General features: G+C 62.8%; 3 protein-coding genes across 12 annotated transcripts; 1 reads left to right on the forward strand and 2 right to left on the reverse strand.

Moving 5' to 3' along the window:
• Positions 1-783: 783 nt before the first annotated feature.
• DCAF8 (DDB1 and CUL4 associated factor 8) lies at positions 784-16,487 on the reverse strand. 5 transcript variants are annotated; one of them, XM_055696513.1, is made up of 15 exons: positions 16,338-16,487; positions 15,466-15,527; positions 14,560-14,679; positions 10,356-10,426; positions 9,600-10,273; positions 8,761-8,901; positions 8,330-8,424; positions 6,567-6,677; positions 5,055-5,127; positions 4,250-4,307; positions 3,945-4,052; positions 3,338-3,468; positions 1,920-2,039; positions 1,704-1,820; positions 784-1,597 (listed from the first exon to the last, which is right to left on the reverse strand). In XM_055696513.1, exons 4-15 carry the CDS (start codon positions 10,402-10,404, stop codon positions 1,484-1,486), a joined length of 1,791 nt encoding a protein of 596 aa, XP_055552488.1. In that variant the 5' UTR covers positions 10,405-10,426; positions 14,560-14,679; positions 15,466-15,527; positions 16,338-16,487; the 3' UTR covers positions 784-1,483. The 5 variants fall into 5 exon arrangements, with proteins under 5 accessions (XP_055552488.1, XP_055552493.1, XP_055552489.1 ...); XM_055696518.1 differs by having other exon boundaries at positions 16,334-16,394; XM_055696514.1 differs by lacking the exon at positions 14,560-14,679.
• Positions 16,488-16,753: 266 nt separating this feature from the next.
• PEX19 (peroxisomal biogenesis factor 19) lies at positions 16,754-19,443 on the reverse strand. Its single transcript, XM_055696525.1, has 8 exons — positions 19,262-19,443; positions 18,753-18,844; positions 18,484-18,649; positions 17,832-17,917; positions 17,588-17,749; positions 17,330-17,506; positions 17,192-17,236; positions 16,754-17,093 (listed from the first exon to the last, which is right to left on the reverse strand). Exons 1-8 carry the CDS (start codon positions 19,314-19,316, stop codon positions 17,031-17,033), a joined length of 846 nt encoding a protein of 281 aa, XP_055552500.1. The 5' UTR covers positions 19,317-19,443; the 3' UTR covers positions 16,754-17,030.
• Positions 19,444-19,556: 113 nt separating this feature from the next.
• Positions 19,557-24,453, forward strand: LOC102058614 (Fc receptor-like protein 3). Of its 6 annotated transcripts, none has more exons than XM_055696522.1 (10): positions 19,557-19,953; positions 20,818-21,066; positions 21,354-21,600; positions 21,699-21,983; positions 22,211-22,480; positions 22,589-22,897; positions 22,996-23,076; positions 23,476-23,497; positions 23,588-23,721; positions 23,808-24,453. In XM_055696522.1, the coding sequence occupies exons 2-10, from the start codon at positions 20,974-20,976 to the stop codon at positions 23,942-23,944; spliced, it is 1,578 nt and encodes a 525-aa protein (XP_055552497.1). In that variant the 5' UTR covers positions 19,557-19,953; positions 20,818-20,973; the 3' UTR covers positions 23,945-24,453. The 6 variants fall into 6 exon arrangements, 4 of the variants coding, with proteins under 4 accessions (XP_055552497.1, XP_055552494.1, XP_055552495.1 ...); XM_055696519.1 differs by having other exon boundaries at positions 19,558-19,953; positions 21,337-21,600; XM_055696520.1 differs by having other exon boundaries at positions 19,560-19,953; positions 21,337-21,600; positions 23,588-23,715.
• The last annotated feature ends 24 nt before the right edge of the window (positions 24,454-24,477 follow it).

Below are 24,477 nucleotides of genomic sequence, written 5' to 3' on the forward strand. Positions count from 1 at the left end.
CAAATCCCCCACTTTAGTTGGCGGGGGCAGAACTGACAGTCCCCCAAAACCAGCCAGACTGATTTGGGGGGGGGGGGTGGGTGTATCCTTCCAGCCTCCCCCAGTGCCACACTGGGAGGGAGGGTGTACTGGACTGGGAAAACAGCACAGCCCCCATTTAGTGTGTGTGTGGAGCGGGTAGGGATGTCTTTGGGGTTCAGCTCTAGCTACTAACTGGGGGGGGGGGGGAAGGGGCTAGCGAGGGGGGGCACTGGAGAGAGTATATGTTAATATATTTTATTTAATAAAAGCTAAAACCCGCAGAGCGCCTGTGTGCAGCCACCGGCTCTTGTGTGTGTGTCCCCTCCCCCCCCCGCCTTTTATTGTCTCCAGGCCTGGGACCACATTCATTTCCCCCCCCCCCCCAAAAAAAAAAACCCTGTGTTTTTTGTTGAAAAATGACTGTTTGGGACACACCCCCCCCCTCCAGTGAGCTCTTGAGAGGGGGGGAATGGGGACGGGTGACACAGTGTTGTCCCCCAGCCCCAGGGGGGGCCCCCCCGCTCCCTCTCCCCCCCCCATCTCCCCCGACCGTGCTGACTGTGTACAGATCTCTCATAAACAGATGGAGATGAAAGCTGCTCTGGAGGGTTGCGTGGCTCTGTGAGGAGGGGGGCGTTTTGGTGAAAACGCGGCAGAAAGGGAGAAAATACAGCCCTCCAGAAGGGGGGCAGGGGGGCAGGGCTTGGGGACACACTGGCCCTGGAGCTGGGGACATGGGGAAGGGGACACGCAGCCCTCCGCCTCTGTCTGTTGGTTTTTATTGCATTTATATATAATATATATTCAAACTTTTACAATAATTTTAACTTGATAACATCCAAGTTCGATTTGGTTTTAATACATACAAAATTAGGCCTCTAACAGTGATGGGGGAGCCCTCACCGCTGCTCCCCCCCAGAAGAGATCTCCTTAAAAGTAACAGAAAATTAAAGGACCTTCCCGGCTCCTGGGGGCTCCGGCCGCTGCCCCGGGAGGGCCGGGGGAGGCGGGGGCGGAGAAGGGCCAAACCAAGTGCAAATCACTGATATGTACAAACTAGACAAGCATCTCTCTGCAAACACCCCCGGGGTGGGGGGGGGAGTGGGGGACACATGCCCCCCGGGGGGGCCGGAGCCCCCGGGGAAGGGGGAGCCCTGAAGAGCACGAGGGCTGGCACAGGGGAGGAGGTGGGGGGCCAGGTCCCTCCCTAGAAGAGCAGGAGAGGGGACCAGGGGGTCACGTTAGTACAAAATTCCCCCGGCAGCCCCATCTCTGCATGTGTCCTGGGGAGGGGAGGGACCCCTGGGCCATGGCTGTGCCACCTCCAGTGGGCTGGGGGGGGCTGCAAGGATGAGGAGGGAGGGAAGTGGGGAGGGAGGGGTCCTTAACAAGTCAATACAAAGCTCAAAGTGTTAGTAGGGATGATGCGTGCCCAGAGCCCCCCTACCCCAGCGAGGGGGGCTCACGACGGCATGCACTGCACCCGGTCCGGCCCTTCTTCCTCATCGTCCGAGGTGTCAGAGGAGCTGGGAGACTCGTCCGAGTCACCGTCCGGCGCTCCTGGCTCTCTTCGGCGCTGCCGGGGAGGTGGGGGAGGCAGAGAAATGCGGTGAAGGGGTTGGGGGAGCAGCAGGAAAAGCGGGGGGACGTATCACACATGTGGAGGGGACCCCAGCACCTACCCGGTGGTGGCGTCTCTGTCGCAGGTGGTGCATGAGGAACCAGAGCATGTGGCTGTCGAACATGTCGGTGTGGTGGAGGCTGTCCTCGTCCCGCTCCAGTTTGTTCTTCTTGATCACCTGGGGCCAGTGGATGCAGGGGGGTCAGGTGGCTGGGGGGCCAGGGGGCCGAGGCTTGCAGCCCCCTAACTGCCCCCCACCTCGCTCTCTGGATCTCACCTCCTTGAGGCCAGCCAGCTCGGTGGGATTCTCCGCTGTGGGTGCCCAAATCTTGACATCGTGGTCGAGGCCACTGGTGGCCAAGACGGGGAGGTGGGGATGGGGCTCCAGGCAGTTCACCTGGGGGTAACAAGGTGGGGGGTGTCACCCTGAACAGGGCACTGGGACCAACCCTGGCACCCACAAGCCTTCTGGTGACCCTCCAGCCCATCACCCTGGCCTCAGGTCAGGGTCTCCCTGTGGGACACTCCAGCAGGGAGAGGGGCTGCCTCCTCTCCAGCATCACCATGCTCTGGGAAAGGGGGACATGCCACCTCCCACAAGCAAACCCCAAAACGCAGGGTGTCCCTGAGAGGCAATGCGTGCAGCGCAAGTGGGGAACCCCAGCCCTAGCAGCAAACCCAAGCGGGAAGGGGCCACATCCACCCCAGGGCACTGAAGCCTGGCTTCAGCTTTCAGGGAGGTCCTGGGGCTGGATCTGGCCCCACACCGGCTCTGCTGACTGGGGGGTGGCGGTGCCAGCAGCCGCCAGGAGCTGGCACAGGGCCACGGCCACCCGGACAAAAGGCGACTGTGGGGCCAGTGGAGGAGTGGCACAGCGGGGACCGGCTCGGCCGGCAGCGGGAGGGAGCAGCGGGCACGACTCTGCCACCCATCCCCACGCCAGCGAGGCACCTGCCATCCCCTCGACACCCACCCGAAACCTGTCCCCGACCCAGGAGCCACTGGCATGTCCCATCCCTCCCAGCCCTGCACCCACGGGGGACAGGTACCCACTTGCCGGGGCGGCACGTGAGACCGAGCGTCTGCCGGCTCCGAGCCAAAACCAGGCACGCATCCCCTGCCAGCGCCGGCAGCCGCTCGGGACCTGACCGCTGTCGGCTGGAGCCTGGGAAATCCAGCGCAGGGCTGGCCCCACGGCAGCCGCGTCCCTTTCCTGGACGCGCTGGGTGAGGATGCAGCTGCACGCCCAGCAGGGAACGGGGCCTGGAACCGGCCCGCGAACACACAGCTCTCCCCACCGACCCATGCCGACAGGGGGAAGGGTAGGGGGCTGCCCCATCCCGGTCAGCAGCAGCTCCCATGTCCCCACCCCTCCTTCGGTGACAAGCACCCCGTGGGCAGCCAGGTGAAACCCCCGTGGGATTCTGCACGCCAGGAGACCGCTGAGGTGCGTGGCCCTGGCCGCCTTGCCTCAGCCCGACATCCCCGCTGCCACCCCCTGGGCAGGAGCAGCACAGAGAACCCCACACGTGGGCCATGGGGTGCCCGCAGGGACCCTGCTTGGCTCATAGTAAAAAATGCACAAAAACGGTGGCAAATTTGTGCAGGCACGTGGGATTGGCTTGAGCTGGTGGGGACAGATCCTGCCGGCCCACGGGGCAGAGGAGCGGGGCAGCACGGCCACAGGGACTCACCACTCCTCCCTTGTCACCCTCCATGAACTGCACGATCTGGCAGGACGATTTCTCCCACAGGAAGATGTGGCCGCAATCGCTGCCGCTCACCACAAACTCGCTTTTCGGGCCATAAAAATTGACGCCTTTCACTGAAAGGAGAGAAACAAGCAGCCCGAGGCTGTCAGGAGCCGGGCAGCGCTCCCTGCCATGAATTCACTTCCTGCCTGGCAGCCAGCGAGTTTCCAGGGTTACCGGTGTGGATCTCTTCCGTCCCCAGACACATAATAGCTCATTCTTTGCAAGCCCGAGAGTTTGTGTTAAGGGTCTTTGAGAGGAAGATGAAGAACTGGGAGCAGCAGAAACAAGCTAAAAGCAGGCAGTTATTCTTCCGGGTTGCTCTGGGGACGGCCCCCCACCTCCTGACGGCCCTGAAGCCTGGTCGCAGGTGCAATGAGGGGAAGCCACGCTCCACGGCCCCCCAGGGTGCAGGCAGCGAGCTCAGCCCTCCTCGCTGCTGGCAAAGGGGACATGGTGGCAGCAGGAGCTCGACAGAGACTTGGGGAGAGCCTCCGAACCCCCTGCTGTGGGGTGATCTGCTCCAGCACCCATCCCAGCTGGTCCTTACCAGTGGCATTATTGCGATGTCCCTTGTATCTCTTGATGTACTCCGCTCCGTCACTGTGAGAGGAGTTGAAGAGATAGATATCTTCATCGTTGTAGCTGGCCAACAGCTCTGGGGTAGGATGGAAGAGACGGGCATTAGCAGGGGGTACACAGAGGCAATTGTGCTGCAAGCCCCCCCCGGGCACTCCGTCCCACCGTGCTGCAGTCCCGGACACCCGTGACTTGCCCATCACCTCTGCGGGTTCCCGGCAGGCGCGGGATGCCGCAGTGCCTGTACGGCCCCCAGCCCGCAGGATGGTCACTCACCCGAGCCGTCGTGGCTGTAGACGAGACAAGTGATGTTGGCTTTGGACTCACTGTTCACCTAGGGGAAGCACAGACAGCTCTGCTCCCACCTCCTCCCACACCTACGCCAGCCACGTGCCCGCCCGGAGAGCTCGGCGCGCAAGTGACTGTTCTGCAAGGGCTGTAAAGTCAGAGCGTAACATCGCTGCCTCTTCCTACGCCAAGATGGGACTTTACGGACAGCGGAGGACTTGGGTCAAGACAAAAAAAAAAACCAAAGCCCAGGCAGTTTGTTCACCCACTGGAGCTGTTTTCCAGGCAGGAAGCCTGCGAGAGGCTTGGCCAGCGAGCGCTTCTCGGCTGCTCCTACTTGGGGCTCCCAGGGGAGTGCTCTGCGGATCCGGGTGGAGAGGCCGGCCCAGGCCCCATCCCAGGCTCTCTCACTCCAAAATGAAACAAGCACCGCTGGCACCAGCCCGGGGCGAAGACCGGTCCCACTGGCGAGGCTGGCACAGGCAGCGCCGCTGCCAGCAGGAGACCCGGCTGCCTGTCACTCACCCAGCAGCAGGCACAGTTCCCCCCTCCCTCAGTTTACCCACCCTGCCCGCACCAGGCTCAGCTTTGCTCAGTGCCGGCACACAGGGCATGCGAGTCGCAGCGCTGCGGCAGAGCTGCCACCCACGCAGGTGGCCAAGAGCAGACGGCCACCATGGGATGTCCTCTGCCGGTCCGCCCACCCACCACCTCTCCCACACCACGTCCTCACGGGGAAGGGACCCCCAGTGCTGCCCATCACACTGGTACGCCACAAAATTGAGCCGCTTACCAAGTGGTGAGGACAGAACTTCTTTAGTACACCGTTGTTCTCATTCTCATCTATTTTCCGCTGGTCGTAAATCCTGGGGGAAGGATGGCAGGCATTTGGCACTCGCTCGAGACACGAGGGATGCTGAGCCGACAGGCGTGGAGGGCCAGCGCTGCCCGCCTCTGCGGGTCAGGGTAGGAGAGCGGCGGAGCGGCAGCTCTCCCCAGCTACGCTCCGAAACAGTGACCCGCCCTGACGCGGGCCGAAGGCTCTGTTCCTCGCCAAGGGATCTGCAGAGCTGTGAGCAGCCCGGACTGGCAGAAGTCTCGGCCAAAGCAGCTTAATGTCACCTCTTATCATGTTGGAGGCGTTGCTCAGTGGCGCGTGACAATGGCAAAGCCTGCGACCTGCATTCGGGGCTCTGTCAGCCTGCAGACTGCTCTGCGAGGAGGGCGCGACTGCCACCATGCCTGTCCCTTGGCTGGCTTGGGCTCCTCAGGGTCCCCAGCCTCCCCCAGCCTCCCCGATGCGCGAGCCCACCAGGAGCTGCCCAGTGCTAGGGAAGCCAAGGAGAGAGGAGGCACTTGGATAGGGGCAGAGGGCAGAGCGAGCAGCAGCATGTGGGAAGGGGGGGAGGCTGTTTCAAGCAACGATCCTGGGCTCTTCTGAAAGCTACCAAACTAGCGAGACACTGGCGCTGCTGTCTGAGCAGTCTGCGAGCCCATGTGTTAAGTGTTTCCACGCCTGGCACCCCAGGAGCTGCTGCCTGCACGCCCGCCAGACACCTGCATGGTTGGCTCTCTGGGGCGCCAATGCCGCACAAGTGATCCCGCAGTGGAGCTGCAGCATCCCTCCCGCTCCCCAGGAGCGGCCCCTACGCATCCCCAGGGAGCCAAGCGATGCCGTGGCTCTGCTCACTCTCAGGGAGCTGGAAAGTGGGCAGGCCTGGTGCATGCACAGTTTGCCTCTGCCCAAAAGAGATGCCACACGATTTGCACCTTAAAATCCACCGGCTACGGCGCAGCTCTGCACTGACGCAGGAAGCCGAGAGGCCAGACACACGGACACAGTCCGGTCCCACGCCAGGGGCTGCCCTGAACATTTTGAAGGCCAGGGTGGCTTGCATTTGTCACTTAAAGAGCTCAGTCCTGCCAAAACCAAGACCATCCCGAGTCTTAATCTCATCTCCAGTGCCCACTGGGGACTGCCCGCCGGTGGGGAGCTGAGAGGAGGTTTATCAGAAGCTTGTTAAGAGCACTGCTAATTCCTGAGAGAAGGATCTCCCAGCTTTGGGGCAGGCTGGACAGTGGATCCCAGGGATAAACCTCAAAGGACCCAAATCCTCCTCTATTAATCCCCCTTGCGTTCCTGCCGTTATGGGAGAACAGGCTTTGGAGACATTAATGATTGAAGCCACATGCATTTCTGCAGGGAAAATCAGATTTCAAAGCTCATGGGGGGAGCAACTGAACCCCCACAGGGATGTTCAGTTCCACTCTGGGGGCTCAATCTGGGCCCCCAGCACAGACTCACCGGACAAACTGATCTCTGCCTCCCACAGCAAACTGGTAGGTGTTGGCTGGGTTCACATAGATGGTATACAGACCCACTTTCTTCTCCTTTTCCTTTGTCACAACCAGTTTCCTTTAAGAGATGAGGAATAATAATAAAAAAAATAAAAAAATCCACCTCCAATTCAAAACAGGGTCCAGATGGGAAAAGCAGGAGCTGCGCGAGTCTCTTACTCACTCCCAGAAAAAAAAAAAAAAAACCAACCACAACACACTAACAACAAAAAAACCCACCACCCAACCATTTCAGCCTCCCAGCTGAAGCGAGCACATGTTCCGTCTGCGACTCAAACGGCAGAGTGAAATCATTCCCTGGCATTTTCCTCCAAAACGTCTGAAGGGTTTCAGGGCCTGAACCCGAGCCCGAAGGTGCCGGACAGGCAGCGGCAAAGGCAGAATCAGATTAACTCCAGAGCAGAAATGCTTTGCCGTTATTCTTCCCCATGTAATAAGGCCCAGATTTAACGAAATCTGACACACACACCATCCCCCCCTCCCCCAGGAGCTCAATATTCGGCTTTGCAGACGCGAATACAAACTGAGGCAGCATCCTCACGAAGGAACAGCCAGCTCAAAAGCTTGTCTTTCTTCTAATTATACCGTTCGGCTTAATGAAAGATGGGAGCTGCCTACAGTCTGCCTGCAAACCCTGCCTCCAGAGCGGTTTCACACTCACAGGGTGACAATTCCCTGCGAGCATCAAACCGAAACAGCAGCGTGGATCCTCACGAAGAAAGAGGGGGAACAGACCCACGCCAGCCCACTGACCAACAGACTCCTCTCCAAATGGACCCAGCAAACGGCGGGGGAAGCGGGGACGAGGATTAAATGCGGCTGTTTTGAAACAGCCCGACAGTTTTTGTCCTGGTTATGAAACAGATGGGTTTAAGGCTGTAGACAAAAGCACTCGCATGTACAAATAAAATCAAACCACTGGGCGACGAGTGCCAAAGCCCTCAGTCTTAAGCAGGATCATCTTCAAAATAATATGCCGCTATATTGGAAAAGTACCACGATACCAAAACCAGGCGTCTGTTTGAACACCTGCCATGGATTTATTTTGGAAGCTTGTCAGAAACGACAGATCTCTCAGCGATACGGGTTAAGATCCGGCACGCACCACCCGGCTGCTTGCTAATTATTGTTTTTCAATTAACTGCAATAGCACTCATGCAATGAGTGAGTCGGGCCAACGGCGAGCTCCGAGCTGCTGCCAGCGTGGAGAGATTTCAGTGCCGTGACTAATCAGCCACTTCACTGCGCAGAAGGAGCGCAGGACCCTCGGCACTGCCCCCGGGATGGGTAAGCAGGTGCCGGTCAGGCTGGCACACCCGCCGCACAGGTATTATTTCCGTTTCCTATTAGAACAGGGCCCCATCTGGGGCGGGGGGACAAGGGTTCAAATGCACTTGTCTAATTAGCAGGGTTCATACCCGTGCCCTCATGCAAAACAGCCATCCCGGGACCAGCCACCAAAAAGCTCTCTGGTCCCACCCTGCACCTCAGGGAAGACAACACTGCTTGAAAGCCAAAACCCATCTGTTTTTCCCACTTTATGCCAACTGAACAGGCATGTGCTGTCATAAAAATGCAGCAGCACAAGCAGGACCCTCAGCCCTACACAGCCGAGCACCGTGTGCTTGCAGGGGAGCCCCCTCGAGACCCCGGATCTCCCTCCAGAGCTTCCCTGGTTCTGGCAACAGGAGCAGGTAGAGAAATACTCACGAGGCGGGCCGGTCTTGTCTCAGATCAATGGTGAAGACTACAGCATCTTCACCTGCTGATAGGAAAGTGCACGGAGAATCCGGTTCTAGGGCCAGCTGGAAGATAAATACTCAGGCATTGGTTCCCTTTTCACCCAACAAAGTGGCCAGACCCCTTTCTCCCAGTAAACCGTTGGCTGTTGACAGGAGCTGATGCAGCACCAAGCCCTCTACACCCTGCAGCCGCGTGCTCACATCACTGCTTCGCAAGGCAGAGACCCTCCTCATCACCCTTAGAGGTCACAGCGATTTTAAAGCATATAAGAATCAGTCCCTCCACAGCAGTGGCTCTGCCTTCACTATTTCTGGCAGCCGGTGAGCCAGGACAGCTCTTGGGCATTTCGGGGGTCCCCAGCTGCTGCCCACCCCCTCCGCAGGCTGGTCTGGGCTCACCTTGTGCGACGCTCCTTTGTGCTGTGCCACACGCTTGGTGTTTTTGCAGCACTGAGTGGCGGAGAGCTCGGCCACCCGGACCTGGCCGTCCCGAGCACACATAGCCAGAGTGGAGTCGCCACTGTTGGGGAGGAACTTGGCCTGGAAGAGAGCAAGCAGAGGGGCAACTTTCAGTGCCAGGGCAGGGGCTTGCGTACACATGGATGGGAACGGGAGAGAAGTCAAGGCAGCACCCCTGTCAGACCCCAACGAGCCCCACATGCTCAGATCTGCAGGCAGCGACTGCAAAGCCCCAGCTCAATGGGCCGAGCTCTCCAAGCAACCATCCGGGCCCTTTTGGTAAGCACAGAGAGCTGGGACCCAGTGGAGGTGCTGGTGGTGCCAGCATCCCTCCAAGTGCAGGCTGTGCCATGTTGGCAAACAGACCAGCCCTCCAGGCCCCTCTGGCTGTGGCGGAGCCGTTGCTCATGTGCCGGGCTGCCTGCCATGGCACAGCCTCCGCTGAGCCCATGTTCAGCGGGCTCGGAGGAGCAGCAAGGAGAAGCTCCGCAGGGCACGGGGGCATCTCACCGTGCAGTCCCCAGCCAGGGCTCCACAAGATCTGAGGGTGCACCGGTGGGTTCCAGCGGTTAGCTACCACCACACAGTGGCTGGACTCCAACCACAGCGCTTAGCTTTCACAACACTTTTCTCCTGCCCCGCACAGCATCTTCTGGCTGAAATGACGTGCTTCTGCAGCAGGTACCTGCCCACCACAGAGGCTCTTCTATCACCCCCAGCCCAGAAAGACCAGAGCATGACAAGAGTCACCTGCCAGGATCTCCCCACACCCTCCTCACCTGGAAGACATTGCTTTTGTGGCCGCTCTCGAACTCCAGCACTGGCTGCCTCCTGACCCAGTCCCACACCACCACTTTGAGGTCATCGCTGCCGCTGGCCAGCCACGTGCCGCGCTGGTTAAAGTGCAGGGTGTTGACGCAGCCCGTGTGGCCCTCCAGGCCATGCTGGAGGCGGAAGCGTTGCACAAAGACCCTGGCCCCGCAGGCGTCGTAGACAAAGCGGGCACTGGAGCCCAGCTCCCTTTCCCGGAGGGCATGGACCGCCTGCCAGCGGGGCTGGGGCAGCGCCGTAGTCTCCGAGGACACCCAGTCCTCCAGGGCCTGCTCGTCATCAGAGGAGTCTTGGTCGTGGTTGGCACGCTTGCGCTGGGCACGGCGGTGGGACCGCTGCTCCTCCTCTTCATCATCCTCCTCTTCCTCCTCCGAGTGTGACCGGTCGAGGGCACGGTTCTCCTCATTTATGGAGTAGTGGCCCGTGTCGTCCATGCTGTCCGAGTCCTTCTCTTCTCCCGAGCTCTCTGTGTCAGTGTCCCGACTCTCCGTGCTGGTGCGGTTGGGCCCCACATCATCTCCCGTGAGGCTCAGGCTGAGGTCAGACGCCTCCACCTCGATGCCAGAGGAGGTTTCTCGGCCCTCCTCAGCTGACATCTCCTCTGGGCTGCTGGACAAGCTGCCTGCGTAGCGCAGACAACGCCGTGAGCCTCTCCAGCAGGAGACCCCAGGCGCAGGGAGACTGGTCCCCACCAGTACCCTTACCATTCACTATGTCTGTCTTTCCATCCATGCTGCTTCCTTTGTCTGACATCACGTTTTCCAGAGTGCTCACCCTGCATGTGAGAGAAGGAGAGAGCAGAAGCTGGAGCATCCCTGCCACAGCCAGTCTGCTGAGACAGGGACATGCTGGCCTGTCCCCATGTTGGTGGAGCCACACACACCCCCACGGCATCACGGGTTGGTCTGGAGAGCACTGCTCTCCACGGGAAAGCGCAATCAATCAGCAGAGGAAGCGGCGCGCACACAGCTACGGCTCAGTGACCACAGTCGATGCATGGCACCAAAAGCTCATCAGCTATTGCTGAGGGCAGAGCGAACGGTAACGTCCCTCGGTCTCCACCACGGCACCCACAGCTGGGTAACGAGGCCACTTGCTGCCATCGCCTGAACTCCTCTCCAGTTTCTAATTTGCTCAGACGTTGTTGACTTAGCAGGGAAGCAGATCAGCAACACATCACGCTGTCCGTCCTCCCGCCTGCGGGATGGCTGCCGGCCCCCACCGCCTGCACCCGGCCCCCGCTTCACCTCTCGCCATTAAAACAGGTGCTTCCCGCTCGCAATCCCAGCCAGGCTGAGTGGGAGGAGGCAGCACAGGCTCCAGCGATCGCTATGGCAAGGCAGCTGCACAACACATGGCCCTGGCTCATGGCAGGCAGGGAGACAGGAGCGGGGCTCGGATCACAGGCAGACAAGGAAAGGTGGCTGGGGAGGCAGCAAGTCACAGTATCGAGAAACTTTTTGGCACCTGTAGACAGCCAGTTAAAAACTGCTCAAGAGGTTTTTTTAACCCCAGCAACAGATTTTTCAACACCTTCCCACACGCAAAATCCTGCCAGATTTGCAGAGGGGCTGTTTTCCTTCACACCACGGACAGGACAGCAGCCCTGGAGGACTGGCCAGCCCAGCTGGCATCCCCCAAGAGCAAGCTTTGGCCTTTGGGACCCCCAACGACCCTGCTGCTCCAGGGGAGCAGGCAAGAGCAAAGCCACGCAATGAGGCCAGGAGCTTCCCAGCATTTCCAGTTGCTCCAGAAGAGGTTCACCAATTCCTCACAAGTGCATGGAAAACCACAGGCCAGCACGTTTTTGGCTCCCGGGCATTTTCCAGGCCTTGCTTTGGAGAACCATCTGCTGCAGGGAGAGGCGGCACAGGCTGCAGGAGCAGTGACGGCCCCGCTGCACCCAGGGATAATGTCCAAAGCGGCCCCAGCTTCCACAGGGCTGTGGCTGCAAAAACAGAGCTGCCTCTGTGCCTGGGGGCTGCAACCCCCCCCAGGACCATGGTACCCATCGCCCACCTGCCGACAAAGCTGCCTTGCTGGGTGACACCAAGACACGGGAAGAAAACACGCCAAGTCACGAGCAGCAGAGGTTTTGCCAAGGTGGAGGGGAAAAAAAAGTTATTTGTGCTTTGCTCGTTCTCTACTTTCCTTCTATTTTTAGTCAGACTTTTTCATACTTGGTTTAGTTGTTTGCTCTTAACCAGTGTCAGCGAGTCTGCTAAAAGTTCCCCATCGACATGCAAGGAAAAGCCGAAGCCAGCATATCATTAACTCCGATTATGGCAAACACTCTGGAGACTAATCCTCGTTAGATGGGGAATTAACACCAGCAGAGCCCCAAAGAGCCGAAGAAGGTGAAAGGCTCTGCGCAGGCTGGGTCTGTCACTGCCAGTCCGAGCCTGGGCAGGGCTCCCCTCTAAGAAAGGGGTGATTTCGGAGGCAAGCCAGGCTCGCTGAAGCTGCCGACCCACAAGTACGGCTGCAGGGCGACGGCGGAGCAGGGGCCGCCGCCACCGCCTGAAGGCACTGCAGGGCTGCCAGAGGAAGGCCTGGGCAGCCGGGCTGGCTCCGGCTGGAGCGTGAGAAAAGCTCTTACAGCGTAGGAGCGTTTATAAGGAAACAAAGTTTATGCAACTGAAAACACCATCGAGCTTCAGCCAACGGCAGCCACTTGCTCAATAACACGAGTAGTAGCGCAGAAGAAAAAGATAAAAGTGTTTTCTGCAGCTTCAGTTTTAGTGATCCCCCAGCAGAGCATCACGTTAGACCCACTGATAGTGTGGAGAGGGGGGAGGAAAGGGCTGAAAAGCAAAGCGGGAGATGAGAGCTGCCCCCAGAGCCTCAGCCCTCCACGTGCCAGACCTCTCCTCTGTGCCAGTGGCCAGACACGGTGCTGAGCCCATCCCTCAGCACATGAAAGCTTCATGGCAGCGGAGCGGCAGGGAGGAGAGCGGGTGTTCAGCTCCCACAAAGCGCCACGGCTCAGCCCTGCGAGGGGATTACAGATTACTTACTCGCCACCGTGGCAGGGGCGACTCATGCTCGCTCAGCCACCGAGTCGTGACGCCACCGACAGCGCCCCACGCCCGCTCAGGTCTGTCCCTGGGGGCTGCGGGCAGGACTAGTTTTAATTTACTGCTCTAAGCAGCAAGGCAACTCTGTCCCTCCTATGGCACCTGTCCTGCCAGATAACTAAGGAACAGGCTCAAAACACCGCAGAGCTCCGCTACAGCTTAACTCCTCGCCACTCAAGACATTGGGAGATCGAGAAGTCCCTCAACAGGTTGATTGTCACCAGTTATCATGCCTTCGAAGGCATTATTAATCCAAGGGGCTGGGAGAGCCTTTGCACGTACAAAAGGAACTGGGTCTGGACTTTGTTCTTCTGTAGTTATTTTCCTCTGCCAAATTACCTATTCAGATTGTCATTAACACCCTTTCACCGCAGCCTTTTCATGAAGGTGAAGAACAAGAAACACTCTTTCAGAGGAAAGGAATCCATTACCGAATAATTAGCCTGACTTCATGCCTCATCCACCCACACTGGAGGACCGTAACCTTGTTAAAAATTAGGCAAATTGAGGAAAAAAAAAAAAGCCCACAGCTGCCTCGGCAGAGCTCATGGCAGGGACAGATGTGGCCTCTGCTACTGCCACGGACGTCATGGGGGACACTGGGATCCCCAGCCATCTTCTATGCCCAGGAGCATGACACCAGGCTGTGCTGGCTGCCTGGCACCGATGCATAGCCAGGCCGGGCACTTGGCTCCAGCAGCTCTGCATCAGCCTCCCCAGCCACCCACCAGCTCTGCAGGCAGGCACGGAAGCCGTTCATGTGGCAGGGAGAATAAAGCGTGCATCGACCAGCAGCCCCATGGCACGGCACGGCACGCTGTCCACCTTTGAGGGCTCGAGCAGGGACCAGCCAGCATCGAGCGGGCACGGGGATCCCCGCATTCGAGTTACCAGCGGCTGGAAACACGGACGGCACCAAAGGTATCGCTTCCACCTCCCCAAATCAAGGAGCGCTGGCTGAGGGAAGCAGTGAGACACCGCTCGGTGCGGACCAGAGGGAGCTGGGATGTGGTCAGCCTTTCAGAGAGCCCCAAGCCCTTGCACAGAGATTTGAGCCTGTCACCGAGCCATGCTGGGTCTCCCTGCCAAGGCAGCAATGCCTTAGGGCACACAGCCAGAGCCAGCGAACCCAGCACAGCTCCAGGGCACTGCATGGAGCAAACATGGGTTTTGCAGTTCCCTGAAGTCAACATCTGGACAGGATCAGCACTCCCAGCTTCACATGCTCAAAGCCTAACTCTTCAGCACCCTTGCAAGGGCCCTAAAAATATCCCTCCACGTGCCACAGCCTCTCAGCTGCCTCCACAGCCACCAGGATTGAGCTGTGGGTGCTGCCACAGCATGCCAGGCTCACACTGCTGTGCCTTCCTGCTGCCTCACCAGGCTCAAAGCCCCCAAACTGGCACAATACCAGTCAGCAACTCCAGAAGATGGTCCTTTCCATCCCAAGCTACTACCCAATCTGTACCACCACGAGCTGGCAGGGCACAGGCCATGCTACACGTGGCAGCCAGCTCCAGCCCCTTCCTGCCGCCCAAGATCTGCCATCCACACACCCTGGCACTTAGTGCCTCTCCACAGCATCCACAGGACTCATCCATGTGCCGTGGCATCGTGAGCCCAGCTACTTTACAGCTGGAATCGTAGCGCTCATAGCTGCATTGTCCGTGAACAATTCGTCATTAAAATATTTACACAGCTACATAAACCCCCGAACAGGCAGGCTCCACAGGCACTTGGGCAACTGGGCCATGTTCAGGCTACGTAAAGCAGAGAAGCAATGGGCCAGAAGCAAGCATAGGGCGTTTTCAAGCCACTGAGAGCCCCTCACCTTGGTTTCCAATGCCCTGGCACACTGAGAGTTTGCAGGACACTACGGCGTGGCCTCGTGTCTGTGTTTACACCAGGTCCCTCCCGCACACTTGTTGTGCTGCACTTGGCTGAGCCTCTGCTATTTAAGGAAAGTTTTCTCATCAGATCTGGACAGCGGCAACCTCGTTTGTACGCTGCAGAGGAGCCCTCCTTCCCCCTGAGATGGTGTTGGGGATTTTTAAACCTCTGGTTAAACCTCCTGTGACGAGTGGGTTTCCACCATGAATGCCCCTCACAGGGCAGAGGCCAGCCGGGCGCCGCTGGTTTGCCGAGATGTGGGCAGACACCCATCAGCACGTCACATCTGAGAGAGCCTCGGTTAATTACAAACCTACCCAGGAGCCCAGCAGGTCCTAGTGATGATGCTGATTAAGCAGCTTCCCATTTGCAACTACATGGAGGTCTGCAATCCCCATCTCTGAGCATCCTGGGCACAGCAATAGCTCTTCTGGGGATGTGGCACCCACCTCCCTGCTGCTTTTCCCAACCATCCCACAGCACAGCCATGGGGGATGGAATGAACCTGCTCCCAGGATGGGCAGGGCCTAATTAACTGTGGCTAACAAGCACTGGCCGCCTCGATACACAGCACCGCCCCTTCCCTATCCAGCACCAGGGAGGACAAGGCTCCCAGCTCCTCAGGGAAGTGCAGCGGTCCTGAGGCTGAGGAAAGCCAGCCAGCAGGAGAAATCCTACAGGCGCAAAGCGGGGAGCAGCTGGAGCAGGCCAAGACCACGCCACCAACATAAATAATTTGGCGTCACAACAGAGACCAAGGTAGATGAAGCCCTAACCTCCACCTCTGCAGCACACAGGATGGACGGACATGAGGCAAGTGTCACCGGACCTGGGGTGTGCCACTCACCTGTGCAGCAGTGGTGACGTGGGCAGCGAGCGCTGAGGCCGGGGCTGGAAGTTCACTGGCAGCTGACAGAAACAACAGGTTAAAGCCCGGCAGCACAGGGTCTGGCAGGGATCCCCCCCTCCCCGGGACTGTCCTGGAAGGCAGAGCGTGAGGAATGCCCAAGGACAAGGAGGTTTAGACCTGGAAGGGGCAGAAGGGACCCTCAGCTGAGCTTCCCCCTGTGAGTAAGGCAGTGGGACTAGCTCTAGGGCTGGCAGGGACCCTCAGTACCTCCTCAAGGCACCGTGACACCACAGGGAAGGAGCCCAGGGGACAGGCAGGGACCCTCAGTAGCCCCCCAAAGCAGGGCAACACCTTGCGGATGGCAGGCGATGGCCCTGGGGATGGCAGGGGTACCCTCAGCATCCCCCCCAAAGACACGATGACACCATGGAGGTGACAAAGACCAGCCCCGGGTGCAGAAGTGACCCCCAGCCCCTCCCTAAAGCACAATGTCCCCACAGGGGCCGCAGGGACAGTGCTGGGAGCAGCAGGAACACCCTCCTCAAAGGCACAGCGACCCTCTGGGCACAGCTGGGACCCCCCCACAGCGCCCCCCCCAAAGGCGCAGGGACCCTCCGGTACCCGATGACCCCACGGGGGTATCAAGGCTCCCCCAGCCGTTCCCAAAGGCCTGGTACACGGGCGGGGGCGACAGGAGGCCCCAGGCTGGGCCCCCCCCGGAGGAGTCGGCCCGGCCCAGCCCGGCCCCGAGTGGGCCCCGCCCCCGGCCCCGCCGCCCGGCTGTTGGGGGAGGGGAGGGCCGCCGGGTCGGGGAGCTAGAACCGCCGGTCAGGGCGGGGAGGGGGAGGGAGGGGAGGCCTCGCACCGACCCGACTCCCGGCAGCTCCCGGCCGTCGCTCAGGCGCGGGCCCCGCGGCCGCCGGCTGCTCCTCCGCCGCCGGCTCCGGGCCCAGTCGCCGCCATCTTAGTGCACCGCCTCCGCGGGACGCTTTACGGCGCCGCGCCGCCGCTTTACGGCAGCGGCCGCTGCGCGACACCGCGCGACAGCGCCGCCCCCTCCCCGCCGTCGCCATGGCAGCGGCGACCCCGACCCCCGCGTCACGGTAGGGTCGCCCTGGGCCCCTGCGCCGTGTCGCTGCAGGGTCTCCTTGTGCCCCCCATGTCACTGCAGGGTCTCCTTGTGCCCCCTCCCCCGCTGCGTTACTCGGGGTCCCCCCACGTTCCCCCCCCTCAGCAGGGTGCCGCCGGCCGCCCCTGCCTCAGTTTCCCCAGGCGGGAGCCACGGTAGTTGCCAACACCTTTATTGGAGACATCGGGGGGACATACGTGCCCCCAGGCCGGGGGTCCCTGCGTCCCCCACCCCCTGGCCCACCCCCCGGTGCCGGATGGCAGAGCTGCCACGTCCAGCCCCGCTCCTCCGCGCTGTGGCCCCAGCTCTGCTCGGCATCCTCATCCTCATCCTCATCCTCGTCGGGGGCCTCAATTAGTCTGTAACGAGGCAGGGGCTGCCCCTGGCAGTGCAGCGCTGGGGGGCCGTGGGCACCCCTGTCCCATTGCTGGCGCTACATGAGGCAGCACTGCTCGCCGCCCGCCGCGCCCGGCAGCTCCAGGTTGAAGCCAGGGGGCTGTGGGGAGGAGGGGGGAGTGAGCTGGGGGACCCAGGGGTCTGGGGGGGGTCCGGGTGGGGCCCCCGCCCCCCCAAGGGGCTCCCGGTGACACTCACCGACTCCCCGGCCAGCTCCTTGGGTGGATGTCCCAGGTCCTGCAGCTGAGGGGGAGACACAGGGGGTTAAGCGTGGCATTGGAGGGGGGTGCAGCTGGCACTGGGGAGGTCAGGGGTGTCTGTCCCCTCACTACTCACCTGCTGCATGAGGTCGAGGAGGGTCTCGAAGCGTGCCCGCCGCTCCTCCTCGCCCTCGCCTGGCTGCTCACCCTCCAGCTGCCGGCAGATGCGGCCCATCACGCCATGCTGCGCCCGGTACCGCTCGTACTGCTCAGCTGGCAGCGCCTCAGCGTGCTGCCGCAGCCACTCGGGGTACTGTGTGGGGACGGTGGCAGGTCACGCCAGGACTGCCACGTGTGTCCCATGCCCTGGCACTGCCAGACACCCCCCACACACCTTCTCGGTGATTTCCTTGAGCGAGGGGTAGAGCACATCCTTGGAGAGCAGGCTCTGCATGATGCTCTGCATGACAGGCAGGACACTGCCCTCGCCGTCGCCTTCCTCCAGCCCCAGCCCCTCCAGCGCCTTCGCCAGCTCCTCCTCTGAGGCCGAGGAGCTCTGCAAGGACATGGTCAGCACCCCCCTGGGATGGGGTCACCGCCGGGGGGACCTCGCTTGGCTGGCGGGAGGGCGGCTGTACCTGCAGGTCGGTGGCGTTCTTGGCTAGGCCGCTCAGCGTCTCCTTCAAGCAGGAGGTGAACTCCTGCTGTGACGTCGCATCACTGCCTGCAGGGACCAGGAGATGCTGGCTGGGGAGGGGGGGAGCCCGAGCACCCTGTGCCACCCCGCACGACAAGGTCTTGTCTTGGGGACCCTGCTCCCAAATGGGGGTCCTGAGAGCCTGCAGGACCGAGGTATCCCCTGAAAGCCCCCCAAATCTTCCCCCCATCCTGCTCCACCACGGCAGTGGCTGGCGGAGCTTGGTGAGCCCTGGCACTGCACCGCCAGCGAGGTGCCAGCCAGCCCCAAGCTGAACCAAACCACCTCGCATGGTGGGAACCCCTCCACCGCCAGTGCCCCCAGAACCCCATCCCACCCTGGGCCGGCACACGCTGCTTGCTCTGCCGTGACCTCGGATCTCTGGCTGCCGGCAAGAGGTTGCTGGGGCCGATTCGGGTGCTGCCACGCTGCTGGCACAGCAAGGTCTCAGCAGGCTGCAACACGCCAACCCTGGCGCAACCGAGCCAGCAGCCAGGGAGGGCGGCCGCCGCTTTGCCGTCTTGTTAAACCCACTGGCAACAGCGCTGAGGGGTTGCGCCCGGCGGGGCCGCCCGCGTGCCGGCCCCACTCACCCACTCTGCCCGCCGCTTCCGACAGCTTCTGGAACTGCTCCACCAGGTGCGGCTCCTCCCGGGCCAGCTCCTGCATGGCCTGCTCGAACTCGGCCGCCGCCTGCGAGGCCAGCTCCCCCTCAAACAGCTCCTGGAAGAACCTCTCCTGCGAGGCGAAGAGGGAGGCCTGGGGAGAGGGGCACGGTCAGCCCCCCCCACCGCGTGTCAGTGTGTCCCCCCTCCCTGCGAGCTGGGGCGAGGGCGGCGGGCGCATCCTGGCAGCGGCGCACCTTGGCGGCGGCGCTGAGCGAGGGCTGCGCCCCGGCGGGGGGCGGCGGGGGGGGGGCGGCGGGCCTGGCCTTCTCGAAGTCGTCCAAGGCACCTGGGGAGGGGCTGGGCTGAGGGGGGCCGCCGGGCACCGCTGGCCCAGGGACCCCCCATCCCCGGAGTAGCTCCTGGCACCCCACAATGACCCCCACCCTGTGGCACAGGCTGGCCCCCCCTGCCTTGCTCTGCCCCACGGACCCCAATGCCAGCCCCGTCTTGGGGGGGCTGCCCTGAGACCCTCACACTGCTGTGCCCCAGTAACCACCCCAAAGACCCCCTGCCCCACTGCACCCCCCCAATAAGTGCACCCCAAAGACCCCCTGCCCCACTGCACCCCAATGACCCCCTGCCCCACTGCACCCCCCAATAAGTGCACCCCAAAGACCCCCTGCCCCACTGCACCCCCCAATAAGTGCACCCCAAAGAACCCCTGCCCCACTGCACCCCACAGACCCCCGGCCCCCTCTCTTACTGTCGAGCAGCTCCTCCAGCTCCGGGTCGGGGCCCGGGCCCGGCTCCGCCGCCATCTTGGCGCCGGGTCCGCCTCCGCCGGGAGGCCCCGCCTCCTGCCAGCGAGCCCCGCCCCGCGCGGCGCCGTTCCCCACTGCGTCCGCCAGGCGGCGCCGCAGCGCCCGGGGCGTGGCGTGAGGCCCCTCAGTCGGGGCGGCGCGACCACCCCGTACCGCGGAGCCGGGGCAGCCCACGGGGTCCCGGCCCTGGGGTCCCGGTCCCTCGGGTCCCAGCCCTCGGGATCCCGGCCCTCTGGGAGTCCCAGCCCACGGGATGCTGATTCCTGAGGTCCCAGCCCCTCGCGGGTCCCAGCCCCTCGGGGGTCCCGGCCCCTCGGGGGTCCCAGTCCGTCGGGGGCTCCAGCCAGGGGGGTCTCAGCCCTTCATGGGTGCAGATCGCCCACAGGGCCACTTGTGCCCTGTGTCCTTGGTGGGTCCCAGTGCCCAGGGGGCCCCTTGGGCGACGGGGTCAGAGGCCCCTGCGGAACCCGGCTGGCCCCGGTCCCTGCTACACCGCACCAGCCACGTGTGCCCTGGGGCTGGGGCAAAGGCGTGGGGACGCGGAAGCAGCGTTCCTTCCCCTTTCCCCAAAAAGCCGCTATGCAAAGGGCTGGCAGCCACGGCATGGCCAGGAGCCTGGTGGTGCTCCTCTGGGGTGAGTGCTCGGGCACGGGCCGTGGGGCTGGCAGGGGACCTGATGCCATGGGGATGGGCGCCTGGATCCCTCCCTGTTTCGGGAAGCAGTGGGTTGAGGCAGAATCCAGTGGCACTGGCCAGCCCGTGGCAGGGAGCGCGGGGTGGCTGCGGGGTCCCCTGAGGTCCCCAATGCCAGCAGAGCCAGCCCACGGGGCTGCACGCCCAGCATGCCCAGCATGCCCAGCATGCCCAGCACTGTGGGCTGGGGTGGCCAGTGGGAACAGGGCGGTGGGGATGGCAATGCGGGGACAGGCGTTACAGGGGTGGAGGTGTGGGGACTGACACCATGTGGCTGGGGTGCCTGTGGGGGCGGGGACATGGGGATGGGGCTGTGGAGATGGGGACATAGAGATGAGCACTGTAGGGATGGGGACATGGGGACGAGCACTGTGGGGATGGGGACAGGTGCCATAGGAATGGGACCATGGGGATGGGGCCATGGAGATGGGGCTGTGGAGGGGGCAGACACGTCCCTGTGACCTGTGCCAGCTCGGGGTAGCCATGGCACACAGATGTGATGCATGGGTGGCTCTGATGCAGACATGTCCCCTGGGCTCTGCTGGGTGCCCTGGGGGACCATTCCCATGGCCTTTCCCATGGGTGCCAGTGACCCCATAGGGACAGCTTGGGGACAGCCCCCACAGCCCTGTCCCCTGAGTGCTGGTGTCCCCGTGGCAGCAGTCCCCACCCAGCCCCTCTTCCCTTCTCCCTTCCAGCCCAAGCCCTCGGCCTCGCTGGTGAGTCCTCGCTGCCGGTCCCCGACCCTGCTGTCCCCAGGCACCCCGGGTGGCCTGGCAGCCTGGCATCCCCTGTCACCCCGCAGGCACCCAGCTCAGCCAGCTCACGCTGGATCCTCCCTGGACGCCGGTGTTCCAGACTGAGACGGTGATGCTGACTTGCCGGGGCTCCAGTATGCCTGGCCCCACTTACTGGTACATCAACAATATGCTGTGGTGGCAGGAAGGATCTGACCGCATCCATGCCTCCAAAGACTACCCTGGCAGCGGCAGCTACCAGTGCCGCGGACCCGGTGCTGAGCTCAGCCCCCCCATCACCCTCAGCTTCTCAAATGGTGAGGGGCAGGATTGGTGCTCTCGACACCTGCAGGTGTCCCCAGGGCTCTGGGTGGGCTCCATTTCACAGCCTCTTGCCCCTCATGTGACAGGAGCCCATCCTGTGCACCCAGGTGCATCCGTGTGCACACTGGCTGCATCGCTTGCGCATCACTGGGTGCAATCCCCGTGCATGCTGGTGCATCCCCCTGCACACCAATGCCTCCCCATGCAATGGGAGCCCACTGGCTGCATCCCTGTGCACCAGCTGCCACAGCCTTCTCTTGCAGACTGGCTGATACTGCAGGTGCCGGCGCGGACGCTGCTGGAAGGGGACAGGCTGCAGCTGCGCTGCCGGGGCTGGAAGGACAAGCACATCAGCCAGGTGCAGTTCTTCCATGAGCGGGATGTGCTGAAGGATCCCACCCTGGGGGCTGAGCTGTACCTGCAACCCCTGCAGCTGCACCACAGCGGGCACTACCACTGCCAGGCTGTGGTGCAGTACTTATTAGTAGGGTGGCAGAAATCGGCACCGGTAATGGTGGCAGTGCAAGGTGAGCACCCACTCCCCTCACCCACCCAGTGTGGTGCAGCCTCCCTGCCCCTACCTAGCAGGCTCGGGGTCACCGTCGCCCCCCCGGCTCCTTCCCAGAGCTCTTCTCGGTGCCAGTGCTGCGCCTGGAGGGCCCGGCTGAGATCACCGAGGGAAGCCCCCTGGCCCTGAACTGCTCCAGCCACTCCAGCCCCCTGCGGCCCCCTGCCCACCTCCAGTACATCTTCTACAAGGACAGGGTGGTAGTTGGGGGGCCCCAGGGCTCCCCCCAACTCCAGCTGCTGGCTGTGGGGCTGTCTCACTCAGGGAACTACTACTGCGAAGTGTGGGCAGAGACAGCCAGCGTGTGGAAACACAGCGCCCCGGTCACTGTCACCGTGTACAGTGAGTGTGCAGGAGGGATGGGGGTGTACCGGGCCTGGGTAGCCCCCCCAGGTCCCCCCATCCCTTCCCAGGTCCCTCCATCTCTCACCACATCCTTCTGTCCCTCCCTGGGGTCCCCCCACCCCTGCCTGGGTCTCCACTCGCTCTTCTGGCCCCCCCATCCCTCCCTGGGGTCCCCCCTCTCCACGGGTTGCGGTCCCCTGTGCCTGCCCATCTCCTCCCCGCAGGGGTCCCAGTCTCAGGGGTGTCCCTGGTGGCGCAGCCCCCCGGCGGGCAGGTGGTGGAGGGCGACCGCCTGGCGCTGAACTGCTCGGTGGCCGTGGGGACGGGGCCCCTCTCCTTCTCCTGGCACCGGCAGGGCTCAGCCACACCGCTGGCCGTGGGCCCCCGCTACGAGCTCCACGCCGTGGGGCGCCAGGATAGCGGCCGCTACCACTGCTCCGTCACCGATGGCAGCACCACAGCCGACAGCCCGCCGCTGCGGGTCACCGTCCTGGGTGAGCAGGACCCTCCGGCTTGGGGTGCCCCCCACCCGCAGCATCGGCTGGTCCCACGCCGGGGAGCAGCCGCTGCTCTGACCCCGGCACTGTCCCCCTGCCTGGCAGTGCCGGTGGCCGGTGCTGCCATCGCGATGGCAAGGACGGAGCCGTCCGTGCTGGCGGGTGAAAACCTCAACCTGAGCTGCTCGGTGCGGGCAGGCACCGCACCCGTGAACTTCACCTGGCTGCGGGACAGGCAGGAGCTGGGCTGGGGGCCCCTTCTGTCCCTGGGGGCCGTGGGGCCTGAGCATGCCGGCACCTACGAGTGCCTGGCCACCAACAGCCTGGGCACCCACCGCGTCTTCTGGGCGCGCAGCCCGGTGCTCACCCTCTCGGTGGTGCTGCCGGGACAGGGATGGCAGCATCAGGGCACAGGTGGGGGTCGCCCTCATCCCCCCCCTCCCCGGGTCCCTGTGGGGGTCCAGCCCCCCGGCGTCGGGGCTGACACAGGCTCATCTCCGCTCTGTCCCCAGCCATGGCCACGGGGCTCAGCGTGCCCCTCCTGCTCCTGCTCGCTGCCGTGGGCTGGCAGCTCCGGCGCCGGCATCGTGCAGGTGGGTCACCTGCGCTGGGGGCTGGGGGTCAGTGGTCCTGGGTGGGGTGAAAGACTCCCGCACCAGCTGGAGGAGGTGGATGGGGCTGCACCCCGTGTCCCCCGTCTTGGCTGGGGCTGAGCCCCCCAGTGCTCTTAGCTCCGGGGTGCTGGGGGGTAGTTTGGGGGTGCTCCCTGCTGGCAGCCCGCGTTCCCCCATCTCATCTGGGTGTGCAGGGCTGAGCCCCTGGTACTGCCAGCCTGGGGTGCCAGAGGTCTAGGGGTCTGGGGGGGGGTCGCCTCTCCTTCCTGGCCATGCAGGGCTGAGCCCCAGGGCCCTTGGCTTGGGATCCCGGGGGTCCCTCACCACTGTCACCCCGGGAACCCCCAGGGCCATTAATGCCCCTCTCTTGCCTTGCAGCCACCAGGAGAAGCCAGGGCAGGTGAGTGAGTGGGCAAGGGGGTCCAGCTGCAAAGCCCCTTCCCCCAGGGCTGGGACAGCCCCCTCCCCAGACACCCCATTGTCCCCGCAGGGACCCCACTGCCCCCCCGGAGCCTGAGGGTCACCTGCCAGAGCCCGCAGCCCACCCCAGGGTGCTGAAGAACAAGGAGGTGGAGGACGAGGAGGTGCTGTACACCCATGTTGTGGTCACCAAGCAGGGTGAGTGTGAGTACAGTGAGTAAGGGGACAGGGGACGCCACCCGCGTGTGCCACCACCCACAGCCTGCGCCCCTGAACCGATTCTCTTCCAGGCACATCAGCATCTCGGCCCCCCTGGGGCTCCCCCCATCCCCCACCCCCGTGGGAGCCACCTGTCACGTACGCGGTGCTGCCGGGTCCCCATGCGCAGCCACAACTCCCAAGTGACATCTACGAGAACATCCCGTGACACCAGGGACGCCGCCCCTGCACTGGTGCATGCTGGTGTCCCCACCAGTGGGCACCCACGGGTGTGTCCCCCCCCACATACCCTGGGAAAACCCCTGGACACAAACCCCACGGCTGCCATGGGGCGCCCACTCGGCTCGGGGCCCGATCCGGATCAGCAGAGCCCAACTCAAGTTGGGGGGGGGGGGGGATCCTGTGTGGGGCTACACAGTGACCCCAGTGCTCCCCCTTCCCCCTCCCAGCACCCTCAGGGGCTCCCCGTTCCCCCTCCCAGTCCTCCCCCTTCCTGCCAAGACTCCCCAGTGCTGCCAGCAATCCCCTGCTCCCCCTGCAGCGGGACCCCCAAAGCCTGAGGAGCCCCCAGGGCCCCCCCCAGGCTCAGAGGTGCTGGGTTCTTGCTACTGGTCCCCTCCCCACCGAGGGTGCTGGGGGATTCTTTGCAGGGCCACAGCAGGGCACAGGAGCAGTTCCCATGGTATTGCCCCCAAAATACAGGTTTTTTTAGTTAAATGGGGAAATGGTGGGGTTTTTCTT

The sequence above is a fragment of the Falco cherrug genome, chromosome 19 (assembly GCF_023634085.1).
Source record: "Falco cherrug isolate bFalChe1 chromosome 19, bFalChe1.pri, whole genome shotgun sequence".
Taxonomy (NCBI): Eukaryota; Metazoa; Chordata; class Aves; order Falconiformes; family Falconidae; genus Falco; species Falco cherrug.